Genomic DNA, 24,316 nt, shown 5'->3' on the forward strand with positions numbered 1-24,316 from the left:
CTAAGCAAAGCCCCAACGTGGTCACGTTCGTCTCCGCTATGTTTTCTCTGGATTAAAAAAGAAGAGAAAGTGGGGAGGGGGGAGGAGGAGGTGAGCCGACCCCTGAGAAAAGCCACTGGCAGTTGCAACTCGGCCCCGCAGCACAACTGTGACTATTTTGTTGGAGAAATAAACAGGACTATTTGCTCATGGGGAAAAAATGCCCCAATTTTTCATAGGATATTCATAAAAATATTTGCATTTCCCTGTGAGTAATAATTACTCCTGCTGTCCCCAGAATTTTTGCATCACCTACTTAAAAGAAGCTGAACAGACTCTTTTGAAATCGTTCCCAATCAAATCTGCCCGGCGACCTGGGACGTTCTGACGGCAACATGACTGCTCACAGAAAAACGCAGAGGTCTGAGGTCCAGAGAGGTCCGGGAGAGCCGACCCGGCCTGAGCGCTTCAGCCCCATCACCTTTGAGTCTCACCACACAACAGCTCAGTGCATGTGTTTTACTGATGAGGAACAAGCCCAGAGAGGCTAAGTATCTGGCCCAGGGTCACACAGCCACTAAATGACTAAGCTGGGATTTGAACCTGGTTCTTAACTCTCGGTCCATGAGCCTGACATGGAATTGGCTCAAGGAACAGATGAGAACTGGGCCCTGACAAAGTGTCCCCAAACTCTGAAGCCACGGAAGCCCCAAACCAGCACACCACCGAGGCCACCATGGAGAGAAGAGCTTCTAACAGAGAGGTGAAGTCTCCCGAATGGGGGCCAAGAGAGGGTGCTTGGTTCATTCCCACCTGCCTTCACCCAAAACATGCCCCCTCCTCTCGGTAAAGGGCACCACCCTTCACCCAGCCACTTGGGCCCCAAACCCAGGTGGGCCAGAAAGGAGAGCTGGCTGGAAGACAATGGGTGACTAGAACGTTGTTGTGTTAGCTTCCTATTGATGCGGTAGCAAATTATCACACCTTTAATGGCTTAAAATAACATGAATTTATTATCTTAACTTCCTGGAAGTAAGAAGTCTGGAGTCGGGTTCCCTGGGCAACAGTCAAGGTGTGGGCAGGGCTGGTTCCTTCTGGAGGCTGGGGGGGGGGGGGGGGGGGGGAAGGGAGGGTGTTCCCCGCCTTTTCCAGCTTCTAGAGGCTGCGCATTCCTTGGCTAATGGCTCATTCCCTCCATCTCAAAGCCAGCAGTCACTTTCTCAAGCTGCATCACTCTAACCCAGGGGTGGGCAAACTTTTTGACTCGAGGGCCACAATGGGTTCTTAAACTGGACCGGAGGGCCGGAACAAAAGCATGGATGGAGTGTTTGTGTGAACTAATATAAATTCAAAGTAAAGGAGCGGAGGGGAGAGCAAGAGAACCCTCCGCTCTTTCGGCTCCACGGGCCGGATAGAACAGCCGAACGGGCCGGATCCGGCCCGCGGGCCGTAGTTTGCCCACGGCTGCTCTAACCTCCACTGTGTACTCAAAGCGCCCTCTGCCTTCCTCTCACAAGGACCCAGTGGGCACACTGGGCGCACCTGGATAATCCAGGATAACCTCTCGCCTCAACATCCTTAACTGGATCCTATCTGAAAGGTCCCTTTACCTTGTAGGTAACATATGCCCAAGTTGTAGGGATTTGGATGTCAACATCCTTGGCGGGGAGGGGGCGAAAGGGGATAGCCCTACTCAGCCTATCACAGTGGTGATTAAGACCACACACGGACAGTCTGCCTGGGTTCAAGTCCCAGCTGTGTCATGACTAGCTGTGCGACTCCCGGCAAGGGGCTGTTACTCAACCTCTCTGCGCTTCGACGGATTCCTTTGTGACCTCGTGGACAAAGGAGTCATGAGCTAAGGCACGCAAAGCGTTTAGCACAGTGAAGAAAGCTCAGTGAGAGAGCGTGTAGCTATCCTCGCCTCTCCATCAGACGCAGGACTAACAGATGTCAGAGCTGGGAGGGACCAGCCCTGCCCCTCACTGAACTGCACCCTCTGAGTTAGCTGGGGACACAGAGGCCCAGAGAGGAGAATGAGTCACACAGCATTTTCTCACGCAATCCCCAGTCCCTGCTAACCACGCCAGTCTCAGGCCAGCCCGAACGAGGCCCAGAAGGTCCTGCAGGCCACTCTGCAGCCGGGAGACGCTGGAGGACACAGCAGCCAGCGAGTCACACGGAGGGGGAGGGCGGTGCTCCCTAGCAGAGCGTCTGTAGGAAGCACCTGCAGGTGCAGCCGCCCCTGGCCAGGATCTCACACCCGCGTTCCCACCCCACCCATCGGGCTCGGGGGCCAGCGTCAGACACCACGCATCTTTCCTCAGGAGAGGTCAGCGGGGCTGATCTCAGCAAGCGACACCAAGACCCAGGTTCAGGGCCAGGAGCAAGTGCTCTGGACTGCAGATGGGAGCCAGGCCCCTCACTTCCTTCTCTAAGCGACCTCAAAGCGGGTACCTCCCCTCTTCGGGCCTCCATTTCCCCATCAGAAAAGCGAGGTCCTGGACCAGACCAGTGGCCCTCAATCTGCAGCCCATGTGTACAGGGTTGGGGGCCCCTGACCAAGCTTCAGAGAGTTCCCAGAGAGTAGCGCGTGGACACAAAGCTGCAGCACATGCCGGCTTGTGGTCCAGGTGTCAGAGTCCATCCAAGTGCAGCTGAGGCTGAACAGACCCACTCAGAGGTGACTGTGATTAACAAAACGGGGAAACAGTGACTCACCTCACACAGATGGCCTATTCAGCAGGCAAATTCCTCCACAAAAGGGGAGAGGAATCACCGCGGGTCCCTGGGTACTTGGCAGAAGCTCAGCGAGGCTTGCTGCTTCCAGCCAAAGAGGCCGACTCACTCCGAAGGCTCTACCCTCCCACAAATCGGGCCTAGGCAGGCTCTGCCCGCAATGGTTCAATTTCCTGCAATTACGCTGACCTCCAGCTGACACCCAGGACACCTCGAAGGCCTTCCCAAGACTCAGTAAAAGGCCCTTCCCATGGTCTCAGAGACAGCTGAGAGCAGACCTTCAAACAGAGAGATGCCCAGAGTGGTGTGGCCTCCAGAACAAAAGCCAGGCCTTCACTTACGTCCTCACTGGAAAAGTTATTTCCTGCCCCAGGGCCTTTGCACGTGCCATTCCTGCTGCCAGATAGACACTTCCAGCAGCATTTTTTAAAGTGAAATGTTTCAAGCTTAAAGGGAACAAAAATTTATAAAACATATATAGCTGCAGGTTTTGTGAAAATATTTCATTCATCCACTTCTGCTGAGACACATGCGGGTTATGGTTCCCAGATTTTCACCATCACATAGAAGCTGCCCTGAGCACTCTGACACACATCGCCCCCACTTCACCTGGCCAAGTCTTCAGTCTCCGCCGGTGCCACGTCATTCCCTGGACCCCTCCTCATCCATCCAGGAGTTGTGTCCCCACATTTCTCTCCCACTGCTTCCCACTCTCCTTCCAAGCGGCTTAATTTGTCTTTATTGGGCTCTTTCCAAGAGGACAGGGACCACGCCCCTTTAGCTCACCTAGTGACCAGTGCCTCGGATACTGCCTGGCAATAGACCTCACCGTAGACCTCAGTGTCTATAAATGAATGAGCGAGCAGAAGCGCCACCCCAGAAGCTGGCCATCTGTGCCCCTTTCCCTCCAGGACTCAGAACCTGGCACATCGGAGCCCTGGGAGCTGAAAGGTCAGAGGCTCAAGGCCAGGCCCTCAACGACGACCACAAGGCACGGTTCACACCTCCATCCTGGCGTCCCCAAGGCTCCACGCAGACAGACACTCTGCTTCACCGCAGCAGGTTTGGGGAGCACACTTGCCACCACCACCCCCAGCTGTAAGACGCAGATGCCCTGGGAACCTGGATACCTGGATCAGGGGCTGCACCTCATCCGTCAGCATCAAGAGCGGCTGGAGTGCACCAGCCCCCACCTGCTGGCAACACCTGACCTTGGGATGAGGCCAAGGAGCAGGGCTGGCCATGTGCCTGCAGCTGCTATCCATCACTTAGGGCCTGTTTCCAATGCTTAAGCGGATGCACTGGATGCAGAAAACGGGGGGCAGCCAAGCAAATAAACACGTGTTAGCTGTTACCGAGTGGTGCTCTCTATAGGCCGAGCTCTCTCAACCCGCCCCTCAACTTGGCGAGGAAGGTCCTGCTCTCACAGGTGAGGACATGGAGGAAGCGTAGGCACTCTTTCCTTGCTTTGGAGGTGCCAGGGCCTTAACCAGCAGGCTTAGAGACCAGCCAGTGATGCATGCTGGAGACAGAGGGACAGACAGACCCACGTGGACAGACCATGACACAGTAAATTAAGATATTCTAAAAGACAAGCAGCATCAGGCCCTCCCTGCCAGTCCAGCTGGCCCTGCCAGCTGTGAAACTTCCGGGCACTGTGTCAGAAGTCCACCCTCCAGGCACCCAGTGCAGACCCAGGTTCAAGTCCTGGTTGTCAACCCTTTTTAGCCTGTGTGGCCTTTAGCAACTTGCTTCCCTTCCTGGCCTCTGTTTTATCCTCTGTGAAATGGGCTAATGCTTGCTGGATTAATCGGGAGGACCAACCGAGGAAACAGACGGGAAGCCAAACACTATGTGAATCCTGGTAGCTTCCCAAGCTGCCAAGGGCACAGGGGCTCCGAAATGCCATCCTAGTCCTGAACCTGCCCCACCCCTTCCAGGGCCAGAACACTGAACCCTGGAGAAGGAGATGAAAGCATTCGCCACCCTCCCACACGTAAACAACCAGCCTCTTTCTGAACACAAAGGCTGCTGAAGGGCACCTAAGCACCCGCCCAGAGCCACAGAGGGCACAGGCTGTGACAGCCTGGGGGAGGGGAGCACCCCAGGGACTCAGGGTGGGGCACAGCTGTCACCACCCAGCCTGCCCCAGCTTCCTGTGCTCCCCACCCTGGGGATCCTCGGGCTGAGAGGAAGCCAGCCCGCCTGCCTTCATACACTTCATCCTTCTGACATATCAGCTTTCTTGGGGCACAGTGACTTTTTATTTTTATTTACTCTCCTCCAACTCAAAACAGCCTGTATGCTGAGTCCCAGGAACTGAGCTCAGTCATGGCCTGACCAAAACCCCCAGAAATCAGAGTTGACTTCTTTAAGAGACAGAGGGAGCATCCTGGGCATAAAAACCCCAGAAATCAGAGCCTGCCTCTTTAAGAGACAGAGGGAGCATCCTAGGTACACACACACACACACACACACACACACACACACACCCTTCAGTCTTCTCCCATTTAATTCTGACAGTAGCCTATGAGGTTTGACTCACCATGCCCATTTCACAGGTGAGGAAATTGAGGCTCAGAGCCCTGCCTTTGGTAACACAGGAATGGGAGAGTCAGAATTCCAGCCCCGGTCACCCAGCCTTTCAAAGACAAATACCATAACTCAGTCAAGGCATGCTGTCTGATAGGACTCTAATGCAAGGCAATTTAAAACGGACTGGTAGTCACATTAGAAAGAGGAAAAAGAAATGTGTGAAATTAATTTTAATAACATATTTTTGAGTCAGTATATCCAAAATATGACCATTGCAACATGTAATCAGTATAAAAAATTATCAATGAGACATTTCACTTTTTTTCATACTAAGTCTTCGAAATCCAGTGTATATTATACACCACCGCGCATCTCAGTTCCGACTGGCCACATTCCAAGGGCTCCGTGGCCATATGCTGGCTTGGCACACGCTCTTCTCCTGGACATCGGAACGATGACTGCCCCCACGCCCTGCTCAAGAAAACGTGGCACAATAACCTGCTGCTATGACTTTCATCCTCAGACCCCGAGGGAGTCCTTTGGGTTCATCCAAACCCACTCCCCAGCGGCAGGAACAGGCTGGTGGCAGATCAGGTGGAACTTGGTCAGGTGTGACCTGCAGGTGGCAGAGCACGAGGCGGGCAGGGCTAAGGCAGCTGCAGTGGCCACCCAGCACGGCAAGGCTGGCAGAGCTCCTGCTGGGCCCAGAGGTCTCCTCTCCCTGCACCTCCCACCAGGCCTGAGCCCGGGAGCAAGCCCTCTTAGACAGGAAGGAGATGAAGGGAGCCAGAGGGGGAGGGAGGAAAGGAGGTGCCCAAGGGTCCCTCCCTCAGTAAGAGAAGGACAGCTCCTGACAGCTCTTTCCGCAGATTCCCTGTGGTCCTCTTCCGAGTGCACAAAGCCAGCACCTCAGACGGGGATGGGGGTGTCGGTTCTCAGGCCCCCTGCCTAGGACAGGGACAGGCATGGAGCAGGCAGAGAGGACCCTCCCTGGGCGCATGGCTGGTGAGGGGACAGTATGGGCACACCAGTGACAGTGCTGGCTGCTGGTTAAGACTTAATACCTGGAGTCAAGGGCTTGCTGGTGAGCTCAGCCAATCACTAGCTGGGTGACCTTGGGCCAGACACTCTTTGAGCCCCGGTCTCCACATCTACGAATGGGAATAATGTACTCTGCCGCTCCGGGTTGTGAATAGCTGAGAAAACTCATGCAGGCTCTTAGCTCAGTCCAGGGTGAGCGCTCCATCAACAGCAGCTCTGCTCCTGTCCCGCCGTTGCCATCACGGAGGACCAACCCCTTAGCCCCGACTTTACCTTTCTCCCTCCCCTGGCCATGTTCTGCTCCCTGGGCCCATCAGCCAGGGCTGCCTGTCAGGCATTAAACACAGTCCGGATGAATCGCCAAACTCTGAGTTTTCCAATTCCCCCGACTCCAGCAACATCAACCGTCCAGCCCTCTGGACCCAGAAAGGCAGCTGGAGGCAACCCCTCCGAGTGGGATGATGGGCGTGTGCAGGAGCTGGGCACCGCCTGGCACTTTAGGGAGAGCACGGACCCTGGGTCCACCTGAGGAGAGGACACCCAGAGTGAGCAACCCTGGGAGGTGAGTGGGTCAGAGGAGTCCCATTGAGCCCCAAACCCAGGACACACTCTGGATTCTTCTCTCTCCCTCCCCTGTCTTACACTCCACACCGGGTTCAGCCCCAAATCTGTGGGCCCCAAAGCAAAACCCACACCTGTATCCTCCCTCTGTCTCCATGGCTGCCACCCTGGACATCTCCTCCTGCCATGCAACTGGACCAGCCTCCCTCTCGCTCTCCTACCCCTGTGCTCGCCCCCTCCAAACCATCTCCACCCAGCAGCCAGAGTTATCCAGACCCGAATCAGGTCATGGAAGTCTCTCACTTAGAGTCCTCTAACGACTTCCCAACAAGCTGGGAAGGATGTCCAACGGCCTCACACGCCCAGGCCCATGCTCTACTCCAGACACTGTCCTCCTCCCGTTCCCACGGAGACTTCCAGCTCATTCCCGCCTCCAGGCCTTTGCCCAGCTGTGCCCCCGGCCAGATTAGTCTCATGCTGACTCCTTTCTGACTCGTCTGTCTCCAGTCTCATGGCCCCCATGGAGGCTCCCTGGGCCTCTCCACCCCCCATCCCTCCCACCCCCGCCTAAAGTGGCACCGTCACCTGCAGAGTCTGTCTTATTCTGCTCCCTGGGCCCATCAGCTGATCCTGCTCATCTCATTGACTCCACTGTATCCATCACCATCAGGAATTATTACTGTTTATGCATTTATGGGTTGTTTATTCCTACATGACACGACCATCCTTGCTTCCTTGCTTCCTACTAGCCCAGCACCCCTATCCGAGGGCAGGGTCACCTGCCTTGGTCACTGCTCATCCTCAGAGTCCAGACAATTCTGGGCACACGGTCCTCCATAAACTCATGTAACCATCCTCCTACCCACTGAGCAGTCTGGGGAGGGTCCCAGACCCCGCTGACTCCTGCTGTGAAATGACACCTCCCAGCACTGATTCTGAGGGGGAAAGGGGTGGGGCAGGGAAGGAGAAGGGAGCAGATGCTGTCACACCAGAACGACCTTTGCCCCATTGACAGCGTCTATAAGCAGTGGTGGGGCAGGTGGGGCGCCGGTCACCCTGGCAACAGGAGGTTCCTCCAGAGGCCCCTGGCAGAGGCCCCAGAGAACCCCAGACCTGAGGGGAAACAGCCTGACAGGCCCTGCCCTCCCTCCGGCTCCCAGGCCCGGCAGCCTCTGCTCAAACACCTGGACAGCCCTGCTTTCTGGCCCCAAAAAGTATTTACATTTTGATTAGGTCTGGTTTTAAACCACCAGGTAGTCTGGCCCAAGGCCGATCCGCCCCGGCCTGTCCAGCTGTAATAACAAAGTGCCCTGGGGGGCAGGCAGCAGACTGGGACCCAGGGAGGAATTAACCACATTTCCAGTGCCCCCACCCCACCCTCTGCCCTAAGCCACCTGCTAAAGAACAAGAACAACCGGCCCTTGTGAACAGAGGAGGTAAGCTCTTCAGTGAGCCCAGAGTTAAGCCCGCAGGGCGAGGAGCACGGGCACCCTGACCCAACCTGGCTGCAGGGGGAGTGCCCCCCCCCCCCCAGCAAGGGCCTCCCTCCACCAGGTGGTGTCTCACCCAGGAAGCAGGAAGTGAGTCTTCCAAACTGGGGACTTGCACCAAGTCACAGCTTCATCCTGTTGGACGAATTCTGAGGCTCCACGATTGTGAGACCTCGGGAGGATGGGAGTGAGCCCAGTTATCTATTTTACGACCTTCAGGTCTCCTTGAAAATGTGATTCTAGAAGCACCAAATGACACCCTACAAACATGGACCCCTGAATTCAAAATACAGTAGACATCTTTATCTACGGTTTCAATTGCCCTTGGTTAACCATGCTTTGAGAATATTAAATGGAAAATTCCAGAAATAAACAATTCACAAGATTTAAATTGTTCTAAGTAGCATGATGAAATCTCACAATGGCCCGCTCTGTCCCGCCCAGGATGTGAATCATCCTTCCGTCCAGTGCATCCACGCTGTATACCTACCTACCGGCCCATTAGTCACTTAGCAGCCTTCTCAGCTACCAGATCGACTGTCCCAGTATCACTTGCTTTCAAGTCGCCCTTATTTTACTTAACAATGGCCCCAGAGTGCAAGAACGGTGATTCTGACCATTCAGATATGCCAAAGAGAAGCCGTCACCTTTATCATAGGTATGTATGTACTAACTAGTATAAGGGAAAACAGTATAGGTAGGGTTCAGGTGGAAATGAATGGCAAAAATATTTTGTTAAGCTTGTGAGCTCCAAACAGATGGCAGTGGCTGCTGGAACTCAGGGGTCACAAGTGCCATAATTGATTAGCAATGTCTGCCACTGGCACGGGCAGGGAGAATGATGCTATGCATGCTACATGTTTGCTGTCTAGGGCTTAACTAAAAAAGCAAACCAGCAGTGGGAATTCAGAAAACCTAGGATTCAATTGGTAAGGAAATATGGTCAAAGTTACTCAGAAAGAGAGCCAGGGGCCTTGGGGTAGCACAGAACGAGCCACTAGCAATTTCAAGGGCAAAGGGACAAATCACTCCCAGGAAGATCAAGTCACTTCCTCAGCAGCTGTCAGATGGGACATGTCCCAGAGCCACCCCCCATCTGGGCTGTCATTCAACCCACGATCCAGTCCCAGCTCCTCAGAGAGACACAACTCCAGGCTTCTGCGGGAGACAGGAGGGCGTTTGACCTTTAGGGCCCAGAAATAAATTCCCAGAGTTATGAACACAGTTTGCTGCTGCACTGCGGGGGCGGGGGCGCGACTGGGTCTCCCTGATGACAGGAGTCCCGTTTAAAGGCAAGGGAACAGGAGCAGCTGGGCACAGAATGTTCCACTAGTAGGTATCCATCAGCCAGGGCCGTGCAGGAGGAAAGAACGGGCCTTCCCAGCAGGGCACCGTTGGTACTTTTTTGGGACAAAGTAGGCACTTCTGCCTCTCAGTACGAGGCCCAAGGAGAAGGCTCCCAGCAGGACAGCCTGGGGCAGCCTTCCCAGGAAAGCCAACCCCGTGGAGGCGTAGAGGTGAGCAACCTGGATAATTACAGGGTTGGAAGAAGGGCAAGTTCAAGGCATCCCTCAGCCACCACCACGGGTGACTTCCAGGGAATGCTAGTTATTTCCCAGAAGAGGGAAGGAGAGTTTCCTGTTTCTACAGAACAAAAGGATATGGGGAAATGAACTTCTGTTGCCTCGCAGAGGATTAGCGTGAGACTGGAGGGGAAGGATCCTGAATATATGACACTAAATTGAAGGAGGAGGCTCTTGGTGCAGCGTCTCAGGGTGTGTGTGGGGGGGTGATTTGGGGAGCTCTATCCGGAGGGACCCGGAGTGCCTGCACCAAGTAACACCCCTGCTGAAGGGTGTTACCTAGGCTTCCTTCTCTATAAACAGGAAGAACAATCCCCACCCGTGTACCTCAAGGGGTTGCCGTGAACATCAAATGTGTGTGGCAGACGGTGGAATACTTTAACAAGCCAACTGCCACTCGTGCAACCACGTGGCTGAATCCCGACGCCGGGAGCGAGTAAAAAAGCCAGATGCAAAAGAGCACACACTGGACGATCCACTCATCAACCCACGGGGTCAGAGCCACCTCGGGGCAGAGGGTACCGGGGCGCAGGTGCCAGGATGCGTGTGCTTCGGGAAGCTCCCCCACAGTGCGTTAGGGTTCCCGTACTTTTCCAGCAACACTGCACCTCAATAGAAAGCCCACCCCCAAATTGTCTGGAAGTCTTTTGTAAACCTCCAGGTCGGGATATGGATAAAGGGAGAGTGTTCTAAGACACGAGTGCCACCTTTAAATTTCACGTGTCATTCTCCCCTAAAAGAAAATGTTGCTGAAAGGAGGGGAAATGTGCCCGAGGTCTGAGCTGAGCACCTGTGAGGATCAAGGGCTGCGTCAGAAAGTCTGCCTTCATGGGGGGCACGTGGGACACTGGGAAGGGCTCTGTCACTATGTCACCATGAGATTGGAGGCACCTTCAACCCACCCGCTCTGGTCCTCACTGACAGAATTTCAAACTATTTCACTAGGACCCCACTGGGTGTCCCAGGGACCCCCTGAGAACCATTAAAGCGGGGCAATTTCATTGGAACAACAGGTTTGGGGTGTTTTTTTAAATATATTTTTATTGATTTCCAAGAGGAAGGGAGAGAGAGATAGAAACACCAATAATAAGAGAGAATCATTGATCGGCTGCCTCCTGCACATCCCACCCTGGGGAGCGAGCCCACAACCCGGGCATGTGCCCTGACAGGGAATCTAACCGTGACCTCCTGGTTCATAGGCTGAGTTTCAACCACTGAGCCATGCCGGCTGGGCAAACAACAGGCTTATTAGACATCTGGACAAGTTTGGAAACCTCGGAGTTCGGTGAACCTGGGGCTCCTTAATGGAGAGCAGGAGTCTGTCTACTGCGCCACAAAAGCTAATCTCAAGATCAGAACTTCGGCCTCTCCTTACTTATCTATTCACCTTGTTGGTCAATACACGCCTACCATTCTGGGCACTGAGATGAAGGAGACGCGGCCTGATCCCCGTATCCCAGGAGCTTCCGGGGGAGTTAATTTCCCCGTATTCTTTTGTTCTCCCGGGGGCCCGCCTTTAGAAGGTCAGACCGCAGGGAGGGTCAGGGAAGGCTCCGTGGGCAGAAGGACTGGAGTTTGCCAGGAGCGGGGAGTGTGGCTGGGGGTAAACGGTATTCCTGGCAGTGCCAATAGCATGTGCAAAGGCACGTGATAAGAAAGCAAGGCCGGACACTTCAAAGCTTGGCAAGGTGTGGGGCTGACCCACGGCAGGGGCAGTGGGATGGGGTCTCGGAGGCGGATCTAACTGTTCTTGATCATAGGACTTGGGGACTCAGGGACAGGGGAGTCTGGACAGGCCATTTGTGCAGGCAGACTGAGAAGAAGAGAGGCACATTTGGAGAGAACAAAAAAAACACCATAAGACCTACTGGAAATGCTAAGTCCCTGCTGGCCGGGACATTGGAACAGAGGCAATGGTGTCCAGAGAGAGATCTGGGCAGAGGTGGGGAGAGATGTGGTCAGGGTAGGACGAGGGATGGAACAGTAGGGAGCACAGGCCTAATGCTGGCTCCTCACCCACCAGGACTGTGACACACAGGAACCCCAGTTTTGGATAACTCGCACTAGGCGGTAAGGTAGGAGTTTATCGGCCTTATTCAGCACCCGGAATCATGCCAGGTGCACCCAGGAGGAGCTCATAATCTTGATGAATGAGTAAGCGAACAAACGAGCAAACAGCACGGAGCTCAGAGAACTGCACTTGAGGATGGACCAAGATGGCACATGCACAGCGCTAAGCAGAGTGCCTGCACCGAGTAAGTGCTCAATAAATGCAGCTGGCATTCGAACTCGGCTCTGTACAACCTTCTCTCTCACCACCACACAGCCATCTCACCCAGATCCGGGGTCCTTTCTCCCCCCAGGAAGGATCAGGGGCAAGTACAAATGTACCTCCTCTTTCCTAAAGCCTGACCCCGGTTCTGCTGGTCCTGGTCTCAGTGTTTCCCCAGCGGGGTGGGGTGCGAGTGGGGGGCAGCACGGGGAGTGAAAATACTGCTGCTCCCAGACCCCAGGGGATTAGCAGGTGATGGTCAAGCATCTGAAGACAGAGTGCTCCTGTCACTATTGGACATAATAGACACCTATCACGTCCTCCAACCAAAGGTGTCCATTTCAGGTTTAACATAACAATAGAGTATTGTTCCCACGCCTGACCTGGATACCACCTCTCAGAGACTTTGAAACGAGGGATGATGGGGCAGCACCTGTACCACCAGCTCCTGGCACTGACTGCTGCCAGGGCTCCTGGGCACCATCCCCTCCTACCTCCCAATGCACCCCAGGGGCAGTGAGGAGCTGGCACAGGTCTGTGTCGGTGGGAAGCTTTCACCAGAAAGCTAATTCGCTGCTGCCTATGCCTGGCAAACTGCTGCCGCCCATCGTCACGGGTCACCGGAGGATGCCCGTGGGCAGTCACTCAGAGAGCGATAACTGAGTGCCTACCCACTGCTGCTCCTCCCCTGAATGCAAACCCTGCCATCGAGGTTTTGCAACTGTCCCGGGAAGAGGAGCACGCGTCTGCTAATGCTCCGGGCAGCATGGCCAGAGGAAAGTGCGCTGGATCACGAGTCAGGAGCTTGGCTCAGGCCGCCTGCACCTCTGTACGACTCTCCCAGACTCGATTTTCTCATCCGTTAAATGGGAGGTAAAAAGACTTCCCCCACCTCGTTCACAAGATTGCCGTCAGATTCAAAGAAGCGTGTAAATGAGTCCCATGCTTCCTTACTTCCAGGCTGCATGACCTCAAACAAGGGATCCGTGACTTCTCTGGACCTTAGCTTCTTTATTTATACAATGAGACAAATCCGGCCCATGTCGCTGCCAGGAAGATGATATGAGATGATGCCCCGAAGCACTTAGTGCAGTGCTCAGAGCAACACGAGTGCCCCATGCTACCGGGGATTCAGTGATTAAAGGTGCTTTGCAAGCCAGAAAGTCAATATGATTGGAGAGCCCCGCCCCATCCTGGCTGGCAAGTGGCGCCCTTAAGTTGGGGTAAAGCTCTACATGCACTTATTCCCTGCGGTTAAGAACTAAGCTTGGGGCTTATTTATTTTTTCTGAATTCTCTGAAAGACCCTCAAAATAGCGACCCGCCCAAGGCAGCAGCCCCAAAACAATGAGCGGATGAGTGGCGGAGCCCAGGCACCAGCAATTGTGAGAGCTGAGGAGGAGGTCCCAGGAGGCAGTTCCTTCCTGGCTCCAGGAAGCAGCTCTGCACCCACCAGCACCCAGGGCAGCCGGGTCACACCCACTCACCCAGCCTCAACCTGAACAAATGACCCCAAAGGGAACCTGTGCCCAGATCCCTGTTTTTCCAAGGATACCAGGCTGAACCCCCACCCAGGGATGCAGCCAAGAGGGCAGCATCGACTTTCCTGCAGAATTGGTGACACTTTGGAAACCCAAAGGAGCCCTCCTGTGCCTCTGATGCCAGCCTGCAGAAAGTGGGAGAGGTGCATCCACAGGAAATGCCAAGACCATGGAGAAAACTTCCCATCGGATCACCCCGCCCTGCTCACCTGCTACAGGGGTGGGCAAACTTTTTTTTTTTTTTTAATATATTTTTTATTGATTTTTTTTTACAGAGAGGAAGGGAGAGGGATAGAGAGTTAGAAACATCGATGAGAGAGAAACATCGATCAGCTGCCTCCTGCACACCCCCCACTGGGGATGTGCCCGCAGCCAAGGTACATGCCCTTGACCGGAATCGAACCTGGGACCCTTCAGTCCGCAGGCCGACGCTCTATCCACTGAGCCAAACCGGTTTTGGCGGGGTGGGCAAACTTTTTGACTTGAGGGCCACAATGGGTTCTTAAACTGGACCGGAGGGCCAGAACAAAAGCATGGATGGAGCTCAAAATGGAGGTAAAACCGCCGCCCCGTCGCCCCCAGCCCGACTCCGGCCGTCGCCGCCGCCGCCGGGGGGAGGAGGGCCATGATCCTAAGGAACCAGAGCAGTTGAGAAAACTGTTTATTGGTGGTCTGAGCTTTGAAGCTACAGATGACAGTTTAAGAGAACATTTTGAGAAATGGGGCACACTCACAGATTGTGTGGTGATGAGAGACCCCCAAACAAAACGTTCCCGGGGCTTTGGTCTTGTGACTTACTCTTGTGTTGAAGAGGTGGATGCAGCAATGTGTGCTCGACCATACAAGGTTGATGGGCGTGTAGTGGAACCAAAGAGAGCTGTTTCTAGAGAGGATTCTGTAAAACCTGGTGCCCATCTAACAGTGAAGAAAATTGTTGTTGGTGGTATTAAAGAAGATACAGAAGAATATAATTTGAGAGACTACTTTGAAAAGTATGGCAAGATTGAAACCATAGAAGTTATGGAGGACAGGCAGAGTGGGAAAAAAAAGAGGATTTGCTTTTGTAACTTTTGATGATCATGATACAGTTGATAAAATTGTTGTTCAGAAATACCACACTATTAATGGGCATAATTGTGAAGTGAAAAAGGCCCTTTCCAAACAAGAAGTGCAGTCTGCTGGATCACAAAGAGGCCGTGGAGGTGGATCTGGCAATTTCATGGGTCGGGGAGGAAACTTTGGAGGTGGTGGAGGTAACTTTGGCCGTGGTGGAAACTTTGGTGGAAGAGGAGGCTACGGTGGTGGAGGTGGCAGCAGAGGTAGTTATGGAGGAGGTGATGGTGGATATAATGGATTTGGAGGTGATGGTGGCAACTATGGCGGTGGTCCTGGTTATAGTAGTAGAGGAGGCTATGGTGGTGGTGGTGGACCAGGATATGGAAACCAAGGTGGTGGATATGGTGGCGGTGGTGGAGGATACGATGGTTACAATGAAGGGGGAAATTTTGGTGGTAACTATGGTGGAGGTGGAAACTATAATGATTTTGGAAATTATAGTGGACAACAGCAATCAAATTATGGACCCATGAAGGGGGGCAGTTTTGGTGGAAGAAGCTCGGGCAGCCCCTATGGTGGTGGTTATGGATCTGGTGGTGGAAGTGGTGGATATGGTAGCAGAAGGTTCTAAAAACTCAGCAGAAAAGGGCTACAGTTCTTAGCAGGAGAGAGAGCGAGGAGTTGTCAGGAAAGCTGCAGGTTACTTTGAGACAGTCGTCCCAAATGCATTAGAGGAACTGTAAAAATCTGCCACAGGAGGAACGATGATCCATAGTCAGAAAAGTTACTGCAGCTTAAACAGGAAACCCTTCTTGTTCAGGACTGTCATAGCCACAGTCTGCAAAAAGTGCAGCTATTGATTAATGCAATGTAGTGTCAATTAGATGTACATTCCTGAGGTCTTTTATCTGTTGTAGCTTTGTCTTTTTCTTTTTCTTTTCATTACATCAGGTATATTGCCCTGTAAATTGTGGTAGTGGTACCAGGAATAAAAAATTAAGGAATTTTTAACTTTAAAAAAAAAAAAAAAGCATGGATGGAGTGTTTGTGTGAACTAATATAAATTCAAAGTAAAGGAGCGGAGGGGAGAGCAAGAGAACCCTCTGCTCTTTCGGCTCCGCGGGCCGGATAGAACAGCCGAACGGGCCGGATCCGGCCCGCGGGCCGTAGTTTGCCTACGGCTGTAGCACCTGCCCACAGCGGGTTCCCAGAGCCTCCTTCAGGTTGTTCCCAGGACCCAAGACCCCCACCCCAAACCCACCCACCACCCTAATGTCTCCTCACCCCTCCAGGGCCCACTCAAGTCTCGCCCTCCACAAAGCGTCTCCTGCTACTCGCACCAGGACCACCTTTCCTGTCCCTCATGCTTCTGCACCATCCTCCCCACGCTCTCCGGGTGCGCTTCCTGAATAAATGCTCCCATCTTTGACTGGCACAGCACTGGCCTGCTGCTGGAATATTGGATGAAAGCCCCCGCGTTACGGGAGCCCAGTCAGAAGGCGAGACAGACAAGGAAGTGGACGATTATGCCCAACACACTAGGGCTACAGAAGGGGACACCAAGCCCAAGGCATCTAGAAGGCTACCCGAAGGAGGGACATCTCATCATGACCTGGGAGAACAGGCAGGTGACAGCCGGGCAGAGGGTGCAAGGACTAGAGAGAATTCAGGGGTCGGGGTCCTTGGGAATGGCTGGATCACAGGGTGCCTGGGAAGGGACGGGAGGCAATCAACAAACTGCTGTTGGGCCTCAGGGAGACTGAGGAGCGGGGTGGGCGAGTGGCATCTGACGCAAACACGGAAGGAGCAGGGAGGCTGCCTCCTCCCGGCCCCCCGCTCATTGCTCTCTGGTGGCTGGGGGCCGAGTCACTGACCCTCTCTGGGTCTGCGATCCTACATCCAGCAGGAGAGAATCCAGGGGCTCAGATATGCTCCCGGCATCCTTGGCCCCCACAGCGGGGGAGAGCCGAGAGCAGAGCAGGCACTGCCCCCAGCCTGCCCAGACACGGTCCCCAAAGCAGAGACATTAAGCACGTCCCGCCGTGGGAGGGAAATGCCGATGTACAGCCCTCAGCTGCTCCAGCCCTAGGTCTTCAGAAGGAGGAACAGGGGTCACAACAATGGCCAAAACAGCTGCGGCCCGGCTAGAAGAAACCTCTTGGGGTCACGGGGCAGGAGCCTTCTACGTGGGCTCCAGGCAGAAATAGATCCAAGCAGCCCCCACGCTAAAAAAAACCACCTGACTCTCCCCATCCCCCAAAGCCTTTTTTTAAACGAAGAAAGTCTTTTACAATGACAGTCAAGAAAGAAAATATGCTCCCTTACCATATTTTCTCATGAAGTTAAAAATATAAGTGTTGGAGGGGGAAAAGTTTTGTCGAAGGTCAGAGGGGGGAAAAGGCATGTTTTTTGAAATCTTAGAAAATAAACAGACGCAGCCCTGATCCGCAGGCTCTCTGGGAATGTGACCTGAGTGCTGCTGGGGGTTGGAGAGCAGTTTAAAGGAAAGTTCAAGGGCGCGCCGGAGGCCGGGGATTAGTTTGGACACTGTGTCCCCCCTCTCCAGATGACCAGCCTGCCGGCCACTCGGGACTGGAGTGTCCAGAAGATGAGAAGGGCAAGGAGAACACAGAGCAGGCAGCCCAGCTGCCCTGGGAAACAACCCCAGGGGGGCAGCGTGGGCCGCAGGGGCTAGGTCTGTACTAAACAAGGCTTAACCGACCGAGCAAGGCTGTGGGGACACACTCCAGACAGGCCGGAGTAGTGACAGTGGGGGCGGTAGAGCTGCTGTCCACTCAGGAGACAGGGTCACACTGGGGCCCTGTCCACCCGCCTCTCAACAGTAGCTCCAGAACCCACGACAAAGACAGTTCTGGAGAAGGTCAGCAAAGCAGGTTGATACATATTTATTAAGCACCTACTATGTGCTGCTAGACCCTGCAACAGGCACTGCAACTAGCAAGACAGATCAGGCCCCAGTCTGCATGGAGTTTACATCTGGGTGCTCAGAGCCCCTCCACTCTTTCCTCTACCCTCAAAAGACCTGCCAATCCCACTGGGTACAGATGCTTGCTTGCTGAGCCCATTGGCAAGGGGCTGGAGCAAGCCATGTCCCTGCCCCCCGGGGTTCATAAAATCCTGGGGTCTTTGCAGGCAGTTGGGATGGGGAGGGGAGCAGACCCCACACCATTGTCCATACACAGGGTGTGCCCCCATTCGATTAATGTTCTCTTTCTGCGTCCCCAGCTTTGAGCTAACCCTGGGAGGCGGGGACACAGACTGGGAGGACCACCCAGCCCAGAGAGGAAGAACCAAAAGCGAAGGATTGAGACACGCTTGGGAGCGGACAGAGGAGCAGGGCTTTGCAATCAGATAAGGCTCAGTTTGGATCTAAGCCCAACCGTCTACCAGCTGTGTCTCCCTAGAAGAGTCACTTCGCCTCTCTGAACCCGTGTCCCCCATGGTAATGTGGAGATGACAGTGCCAACCTCGTGGGTGGCGTACGGTGACTGGCTTGTCACTGGCATTTGACAAAGCAGAGCAATAACCAGCTGCCCAGCTGGGCTTTACAGAGGTGGGAATAGCAGTGCTCGAGCTCAGGGGAGGGGCCATGGAGCTGGCCAGAGAAAGTCCAAAACATTTTAACAGATGAACTGTTATATGAAGTGAGCCTGAGATAGGAGTACAATTTCTACAAGAAAAACTAGAGATGGTGTTTCAGGCCCAGAAGAAATGGGCATTTTTTTCTTGGAGACTTTCTAATATTTTCTTATCCTGAAATGAAAGATTTGTGATGCATTAATAATAGACAGATGGCCCTAATCAGTTTGGCTCAGTAGCTAGAGCATCAGCCCGCAGACTGAAGAGTCCTGGATTCAGCTGTGGTCAAGGGCACATACCTTAGTTGTAGGCTTGGTCCCTAGCCCCAGTTAGGGCATGTGTGGGAGGCAACCAATTGATGTTTCTCTCTCACATTGATGTTTCTCTCTCTCTGTCTATCCCCCTCCCTTCCACTCTCTCTCTAAAATAATTCTACACTAAAAAAAGAGAAGGATGCAAATTGACCAAACCTTCGTGACACCCACCAGCCAATCAGGAGTGAGTATGCAAATGAACCCAACAAAGATGGTGGGTTTATTTGCATATGCAGGCGCCAAATGGCCGGGGGTGGGGAGGGACGCTTGGGTCATTGCCATGGTGACAACGCAGGTGTTCTGCACCGCCCCAGCAGCTCCGGGCCTCTGGGCAGCATGGGAAGGTGGAAAGGCGGCTCTGGGCGAAGGTGGTGTTGGCAGCCAGGGGAAGGAAGGCCCATTCTTGCATGAATCTTCATGCAACGGGCCTCTAGTAATAACAATAATGGGTGGATGTAGCTTTCCCCTCCCTCCCTCTTATTCATCAATATAAATTTATTGAGCACTTACTATGTGCCAGATGCTGTTCTAGGCATAGGCCACAGATTAGTGAACTAAACAGACACTTACATTTGACCCTCACAACCACCCAGAGTAAGTCTGGCCAACTTATCAGCATCGACACCAATTAATAGATGAGAAAAAGAACCACAAGTTAAGAATCCTTACTCAAACTCAGGCACTTTGAGCCAGAACAGACATAGCAGGCAAAAGCAGCTCCCCGCCGCCCCCCCCACCCCCGCCGATCCCCGCACTTCTCCACTTCTCCCCCCAGAACCTTCACACTCAGGAGAGGGAAAGGGTGACCATCACCCCAGAGGGACCACTCCCAGGGGGCGCCTGCCTGGCGGGCTGAAATGAGTGGAGGCCGCTGCCCAAGACCACAGACACCCAGCTCCCTCATTACTCCCGTCAGTCACTCCCAAGCTTCCATGTAAATAATCAGTTAAACTCCAGAACAACCTTTTCCCTTCAAATTATAGCAAGTTGAAAAGCAGAATCCACAGAGGCCCCCAAACTCCTGAGAGAATTGAACTTGCCCTCGTGGCCTAGAGATCAAGGGGACCATCAGGCCCACACCGTCCACTGAACACTCAGATGTCGCTGAAACGCCAATCACAGGTTGCGGCAGGCATGTTCGTCCAAAAACCTTATGTACAAAAAGCACATCATCTTCCAAGCAAGGGGGCAGATTTTTCAGTAATTTATTTAGTCAGATTTTACTTCAAAGGACTTAAAGCACTTTGGGAACTCAATTAATGAGAGAGATTATTAAGTGAACTCAAAATCACCCTGATGAAATATTAAGAATCGCTGGCATGGGCTAAAGAGCACGGGGGAGGGGGGGGGGGGCCAGAATGGACATTCTGTCCTCTCCATTTCTGAATATATGAAGTTTTTCAAAATGAAAAGTTTTTAAAACCAGGATAAAATAACAATTCGATACCATAATGCTGTAGAATGAATAAAAATCAAATATTCGCAGGAAGTTCCTTAAAATAACCCCTGGATTTGTGGGGTGCATGGCCCTAAAAAGTGCTTCCACATGTGCAGCATCTAATTTGAACTTTCAAGAAAAGGAGGGCGGCCCTAACCGGTGTGGCTCAGTGGATAGAGCGTCGGCCTGTGGACTGAAGGGTCCCAGGTTCGATTCCGGTCAAGGGCATGTACCTTGGTTGCGGGCACATCCCCAGTCGGGGGTGTGCAGGAGGCAGCTGATCGATGTCTCTCTCTCATCGGTGTTCCTAACTCTCTATCCCTCTCCCTTCCTCTCTGTAAAAAATCAATAAAATATTTTTAAAAAAAAAAAAGAAAAGGAGGGCCAAAACCGGTTTGGCTCAGTGGATAGAGCGTCAGCCTGCGGACTGAGGGGTCCCAGGTTCGATTCCGGTCAAGGGCATGTGACTTGGTTGCGGGCACATCCCCAGTGGGAGGTGTGCAAGAGGCAACTGATCGATGTTTCTCTCTCATCGATGTTTCTGACTATCTATCCCTCTTCCTTCCTCTCTGTAAAAAATCAATAAAAAAAAAAAAAAAAAAAAAAAAAAAAAAAGAAAAGAAAAGGAGGGGTTACTAGCCCCATTTTGCAGATGGGGAAGCTGAGGCTCAGGCTCTCCGGAGGACTCGCCACCAGGACCTTGGGCAGTGAGAACTTGAACTCGGCCTCAGGGCTTCTATTAGACTTGATCCCTCCCTGCACTGGCCCAGCCCCACCAGCAGCCCCTGCTCCTCCACTCTGTCTCAGGGGCTGTGGCTGTTATCAAATACTCGGATTTATTTAAATGCTAAACTATTTTGCCTGCCACCACCCCAGATTTTACAAACTGCACCACGGGCCTCACAAGCCAAGCTGGCCTGACGTTTCAGTCACTCCCCAGGCCTCCTCGGCCCAGCATCCATCTTCCCTGCTGGATCTGTCGACCAAACACTGGCTTGGCCAGTGGGCGGTCCTCCGTATTAAATGTTTCCAGCGAAATGAATCAAGTCATAACAGAACGCTTCCCCTGGCCAACTTTAACTGTTCCCACCCAGACTCACCTTTTCAGAAACCTTGTGTGGATAGAGTCTAGCAAGATTCCTCTGATCTCTGCTCTCAAGCCAGGAATCAAGGGGGTTGGCGGGGGGGGGGGGGGGGTAGGGGGAGAAGGATGTGAGGGGGGCAGGAAACTTCTCACCACCCACTCTCTTCCCATTGCACCTTAGGAGCAATCCAGGAAATGTTCCGAGACCCATTGGAGAAAACCAGTTTTTTTTCTGCCCTCCCCGCCGCCCCCCGTTATTTCTGGTCTCCCCCGCTACGGACCGCCTCCAAGCCCGAGGTGCCCTAAATGCGTCAGCCACCGTTGACCCCATGATGGATGGGTCTGATGACTTCACTCCTGACACCAGCCTGGAGACGTCCGCTATTTGTATACTCAGAACCTCTGTTATGTCTGAAACCTCATAACCTTTTCCCAAGAACACATCGTACCTGTTCTGTGCTCCGGGAGTTTTGCAACTGCCTTTAGCCAAAAGCAACACGGCTCAGAGCCAGATCCCCACGCAGACTAGCAAGGCCTCCCTGCAGCTCAGACGCTGGAAGCTCAGGGTGTTTGTTCTCTGCATGGCCCTGCTGGGCCCTCCCAGAGAGGGGGTGGGATGCTGGAGTTTTAGGGTAGCCCCTGGTGGGACACCCCTTTGCCCATGTGGCAGCTTCACCCAGCGCTCACACCTGGGGAGAAAGGCGCAGCGAGCGCTTTCAGGAACCCAACGCACATGCTCAGGCCTGCCATTCCATCTCCATCAGCTCCCTTTTACCACCTCCTCCTCTTCTCTCCGATCCCAATGACTAACAACTCCCAACCTTCATGCAGTGACTGGCAGAGCGCTCCAGAGCTGCCCCGCCCAGCACAGAAGCCACTGGACACAGGTAGCTATTGAGCATGCGAGACGTGACCAGTCCAAATTGAGATGTGCTGTAAGTTCAAATACACACTGGGTTTTGAACACGTGGAATGAAAAAGTGTAAAATGTTGTAATATACGGGTTACATGTTAAAAGTATTTTGCGTATATTGAATTAAGTAAAATAGATTAAAGTTATTTCAGCTATTTCTTTTACTTTTTTAAAATATATTTTTATTGATTTCAGAGAGGAAGGGAGAGGGAGAGATAGAAACATCAAGGATGAGAGAGAATCATTGATCAGCTAACTCCTGCATGGGAATAGAACCGTGACCTCCTGGTTCCTAGGTCGACCGGTTCAACCACTGAGCAAGCTGGCTGGGTAATTTCTTTTACTTTTTAAAATGAATGTGCTGTGCCCAGCCGGTGTGGCTCAGTGGTTGAGCATTGACCTAGGAACCAGGTCATAGTTTGATTCCCGGTTAGGGCACATGCCTGGGCCGCAGGTTCGATCCCCAGTGGGGAGCATGCAGGAGGCAGTCGATCAATTATTCTCTCTCATCATTGATGTTTCTCTCTCTCTCTCCCTTTCCTTTCCTCTCTGAGATCAATAAAAATATATTAAAATAATAATAATGAAATTAATGTGACCACTAGAAATTTTGCAATTTCGCAGGAGGCTCATGTCATTTCTCTAGTGGACGGTGTCTAGTCTAGACAGTGGCTCTCATCTACCACCTAGGTCCAACCTCAGCTCCTTTACTAGTTGTCTGACATCGCACAGGTTTCTTTTCCTGTTTTCTAGCTTCCCCGCCTGCGCACAGGGCATAAGCGTCCCTGCTGCCCGGGGCGGGGCGAGGATTCAATTCGCAGTTACCACAGTTGCTCAGTAAATGTTGGCTGTTCTTATTCAGTCAACAAAGGTTTACTGATCTCCCTCTGGCATGTCAGGCTCCACACTAAGCCCTGCGGATGCAAAGATGAGCCTGGAACATTCTCCTGCAGGAGGCACCTCGGCTCGGGCCTCGATGAACCAGGTTCGCCTCTCCGCTATACTAACTGTACGACCTTGAGACATGTTGTGGGACGTGGGGCTCCTGGTCCTTCTGCAGAGTGAGGGATGGGGTGTCCCGTTCAGACAGATGATAACTCGGAGATTTCATGGAACCCTTCAGCACAGTCAGGCCACGTTCCCAGAGGGCAGACATCAGAGCTCGCTTCACCCCAAGGACAAGCCACCCTGGGTAAGAGCATCTGGGCCCCAGGCCCCATCAGCACTTGGCCAAGGAGCTCAAGGATGGGGCGTTCTTGAAATCTGGCAACTCCCAGCCCCAGGAATGTGTGTGACTTGCTCTTTCCCCTCTCCTGTCCCTGTGTTCTCGTTTCCCTGCCTGGTCTGGGGGTGGGGGTGGAAGGAGGGGATGGGGACGGGAGGTGGAACTTGGCCTCACTTTCACAGAAGCCTCAAGGTCAAATATTTGATATCATCTCCAAATGTCAGGCTGCTTAGACACAGCGACAGAGACTCTCGTGTCTCATCAGCTCCTCCGCCTGGAGCACTATGCATCAGTATTCCGTACAGATTCTGTCCTTACCTTGTGGATATAATTGCTAGGCAGTTTCTGTCTAAAAAGTAAATAGTTTTAAACACCGGAATTTTTGTAACCTTCTTGTGGAATTTTAAAAATTTTTTAGTGAACTTGGAGCCTCAGGGGAGGAAAAAAATGGAAGCAGGCCAGGCCTCTTGCTGCCTTTGAGAGGCCTCAAGATGCACCCAGCCTTGCAGAAGGACCGGTCTCCAGTGGGCTCCTGTGACTGGCCAGGCCCGAAGAAGGGACTGGACCCAGGTCAGCAGCCAGGCTCACCAGACCACAACCAGAATCACCGCCTGCTCTTCCCAGCCTCCCATCCACCTGCCTTCTTACAAGAACTTGTCTTTAAAATTAGCCACGCTCTTGTCTGCTCAAGAGAGAGTGGCTCAAATGCTTCCAGAAAGCCTCCTAAAAGCCTCCAGGGCCTCCACCAACCTGAACCCTGGTGACCACTCCTGGGGTACATGCCTCGACTCCCTTAGCTCTGTGCCCAGCCGCCAAGTGTGAGAGCAGAAAGCTGTCACAGGTCATCGGGGCCCACCCTTCATGCTCCTGTGAGAAGCCTGGACCCACAGGGGGCCTCCGTTCATCTGCCCATCCACCCATCTGTCCATCCATCCCCACAGTACAC

General features: G+C 53.1%; 2 protein-coding genes across 3 annotated transcripts in view; one reads left to right on the forward strand and one right to left on the reverse strand.

The window, feature by feature from the left end:
- Positions 1-24,316, reverse strand: part of GRK5 (G protein-coupled receptor kinase 5) — a 186,813-nt gene that overhangs the window by 107,684 nt on the left and 54,813 nt on the right. The gene's annotated exons all lie outside the window — the stretch shown is intronic.
- LOC308234688 (heterogeneous nuclear ribonucleoprotein A3-like) lies at positions 14,290-15,805 on the forward strand (the record flags this gene model as incomplete). The annotated part of the gene is given in 2 exon segments (XM_080642905.1): positions 14,290-14,778; positions 14,780-15,805. Coding segments are annotated over 2 exon segments (1,137 nt in total). The 3' UTR covers positions 15,428-15,805.

The sequence above is a fragment of the Plecotus auritus genome (genome assembly GCF_963455305.1).
Source record: "Plecotus auritus genome assembly, chromosome: 9".
NCBI classification, from domain to species: Eukaryota; Metazoa; Chordata; class Mammalia; order Chiroptera; family Vespertilionidae; genus Plecotus; species Plecotus auritus.